Source organism: Gadus morhua, chromosome 13 (assembly GCF_902167405.1).
Source record: "Gadus morhua chromosome 13, gadMor3.0, whole genome shotgun sequence".
In the NCBI taxonomy this organism is placed as follows: Eukaryota; Metazoa; Chordata; class Actinopteri; order Gadiformes; family Gadidae; genus Gadus; species Gadus morhua.
The window spans coordinates 18,366,247-18,368,746 of record NC_044060.1 but is presented as its reverse complement, the minus strand read 5'-3'; the positions used below and the strand labels follow the sequence as shown (position 1 = coordinate 18,368,746).

The following is a 2,500-nucleotide window of genomic DNA, read 5'->3' as shown; positions in this document are numbered from 1 at the left end:
CTTCATCAACCCGGAGACGGTGCCCAAGCCCTGCTGCGCCCCCACCCAGCTCCACGGCATCTCGGTGCTCTACTTTGACGACAGCTCCAACGTCATCCTGAAGAAGTACCGCAACATGGTGGTCAGAGCCTGTGGCTGTCACTGACCCCCGCTGCCGGCTGTCACACTCTGCGTCCCCCGCGTCCTCCCTCCACTTATGAATGACTTTGGGGGATTGACCGGGCATGGAGTACAGACACCGGCGTTCAGGGCTGGGTTGATGATACGGCAGCGGACAGTAGGAACTGCCGCCGTGGCTGGATCTAGGGGGGCGTGCGAGGACAATCGCCCGTTGTTGGGCCCAACATACCGTAGGAGTCTCTTTGTGTTGGTGCTTCCTCCCGGTGTGAAGATTCGACACCGCTCTGGTGAACTTTAACCCGTGTCTCGGGACTGCAGACCCACCAGCACACAGTCTTGGCGAGAGGCAACAGACCCGGCGTCAGAGGACCAAGTGGAGGGGCGCGATCTTAAACAGGACGGTTGTTTACATGTGTTGGCCAACTCGACTCGTGGTCGAATGCCATTGGCTATTCAAGTCCTTCTTGAAGTTTACGGATCTCCTTTCAGCAATCAGAATAATGTCGGATATCTAAACACTGTCATTGTTCACAATAATTTTGTTGACACTTACAGGGAGCAAAACGGGGCCACCGAGTACCGTCTTTGGCTGAGACGCACACCCATGTACCCACATAGTGCTCGGCCTGGCTATAGACCCCATTTTGAAGGCGTCAATATATGTTGATGTTATCTGGTGTGTTCATTCAAGCCACTGATTATAGAAAAAAAACATTCCCTGGCTTTAAAACTGAACATAGTCAAAGAAGTTGAAGGTAATATAAATACAAAGCTCATACATTTCTCCAACGAGTGCACATTTTGGGATTTGACTTCCTGTCGTAAATATTTACCTACAGACCTCTCTATCGGCAACTGGGCTGCCCTGATCTGATAACCACCCAAACTATTAAGATGCCTTAGGATTATCTTGTGTATTTAGCCTCTTTAGTAATGCAAGAACAAATATTGGAGAAGTAATAGATGATATTATGTAGCAGGGGAGGGTGGCTTTACCCGACTTTTTACATATATCATGTCCAAGAATGCATTACTGGCTGCGTTGACTGAATACCTAAAATACATAAAATATACAAAACCTATTCAAAACTGAATCATAATACATATTTCATGTTTTTATTGGGAGCGGATGTTTGTGGAAGCAGTGCAGGGTGAACAGGGGGAATACATTTGCCGGGGATTTTATGGGGATAATAGACGGAGAAGTCAGTTCAGTCGTTGAGCTGTGAACCGGTGGATAAGTAATTCAGACTGACATTTATTGGCCACGTGAATGAAGGAATTCCACTGAACCCACACTGATCTAGACACAGGAAACCTTCTGTCAAATAAAGCTGGGTGAGGAGAATGAGTACGCCTAAGGCTTGTAATCCTGACATTTTGGAACGGTTGTAAAATATTGCTTGAAGGGCTGAATCCAGATACAAATATTGTTTCACTTCAGACGTGTTTAATGTTTCACCTCCTGTTGTTTACGATGGACTTCTGTTGGTCCATCTAACAGTTGGTCAAAATTGGATAAAATAAATGGGAAGACTAAATGGTGTTTAACAAATAACAGGAATAGGTAAATAAATACAATAGCATCATGCCATATTAAGTGATTTATGTTTTTACATTTCTCAGGGAACAATCAATAAATGCACATAATCCAACCAAGCAGAAGTTGTACGGTACTTCACTACCAACTGATTATGTTATTATCTTAGGCAAGGATATTTTTTCAAATGTTAACATGAAAATGAAGCATAAAAAAAACCTAGATTTAAGATTTTGTTTAAGTTGGATTGACAAAGCACAATCTATCTGACTCACAACTATTGCAATAGCAGAATATTAAATCAATTAATTAATCATTGCTATTGAAGTATATTGTTTTCGACACATATAAAACCCAGTTGGCTTTTTTGGCAAAAGACAAAAGCTTAAGCACAAAAATGACTCCTTATCCCACACGACAAGCATGTCATTCATTAAAACATCTCAGTCTTACCAAGATGAATCCACTACCTGAGAAGGGCTGCATTAGGGGAGTCTTCTTGCAACTGTATCCACGCATGCACACATTAAAGCAAAACCATAGACATATTCAGACATTTTGTGCAAGTTTGCTGTGAATCCCTATAAATGGATTCCCCAGCGCCAGACCGGAGGAAGCCATTTCATCCCTTGCGTCCCTTGTGTAAACAACTACCACCCATTCAGTTAGAGGTTATTATCGAATACACTAAAGAAAGACAATCAAGCACAATTTAATTGTTTGCTTTGAGGTAGAAAAAAGGTGCAGATTCCACAGGACTAAACTAAACCGCACCCTAAAGGTGAGTGTTAAATTAAGAGAGAGAGAGTCAGTGTCAAGTTAATCTCAGGAGATGATGAT

The 2,500-nt window shown here is 42.9% G+C and overlaps 2 protein-coding genes across 2 annotated transcripts in view; one reads left to right on the top strand and one right to left on the bottom strand.

Annotated features, from left to right (window-relative positions):
• Positions 1 to 1,471, top strand: part of LOC115557857 (bone morphogenetic protein 7-like) — an 11,037-nt gene extending 9,566 nt beyond the window's left edge. Inside the window, exon 7 of the mRNA XM_030375986.1 lies at positions 1 to 1,471. This exon is cut by the window's left edge and continues 5 nt beyond it. Within this exon, the coding sequence (XP_030231846.1) occupies positions 1 to 145 (145 nt within the window). The 3' untranslated portion in view covers positions 146 to 1,471.
• Positions 1,223 to 2,500, bottom strand: part of LOC115557856 (uncharacterized) — a 2,842-nt gene continuing 1,564 nt past the window's right edge. The window contains exon 2 of the mRNA XM_030375985.1: positions 1,223 to 2,500. This exon is cut by the window's right edge and continues 325 nt beyond it. The gene's annotated coding sequence lies outside the window, so the exon portion shown is untranslated.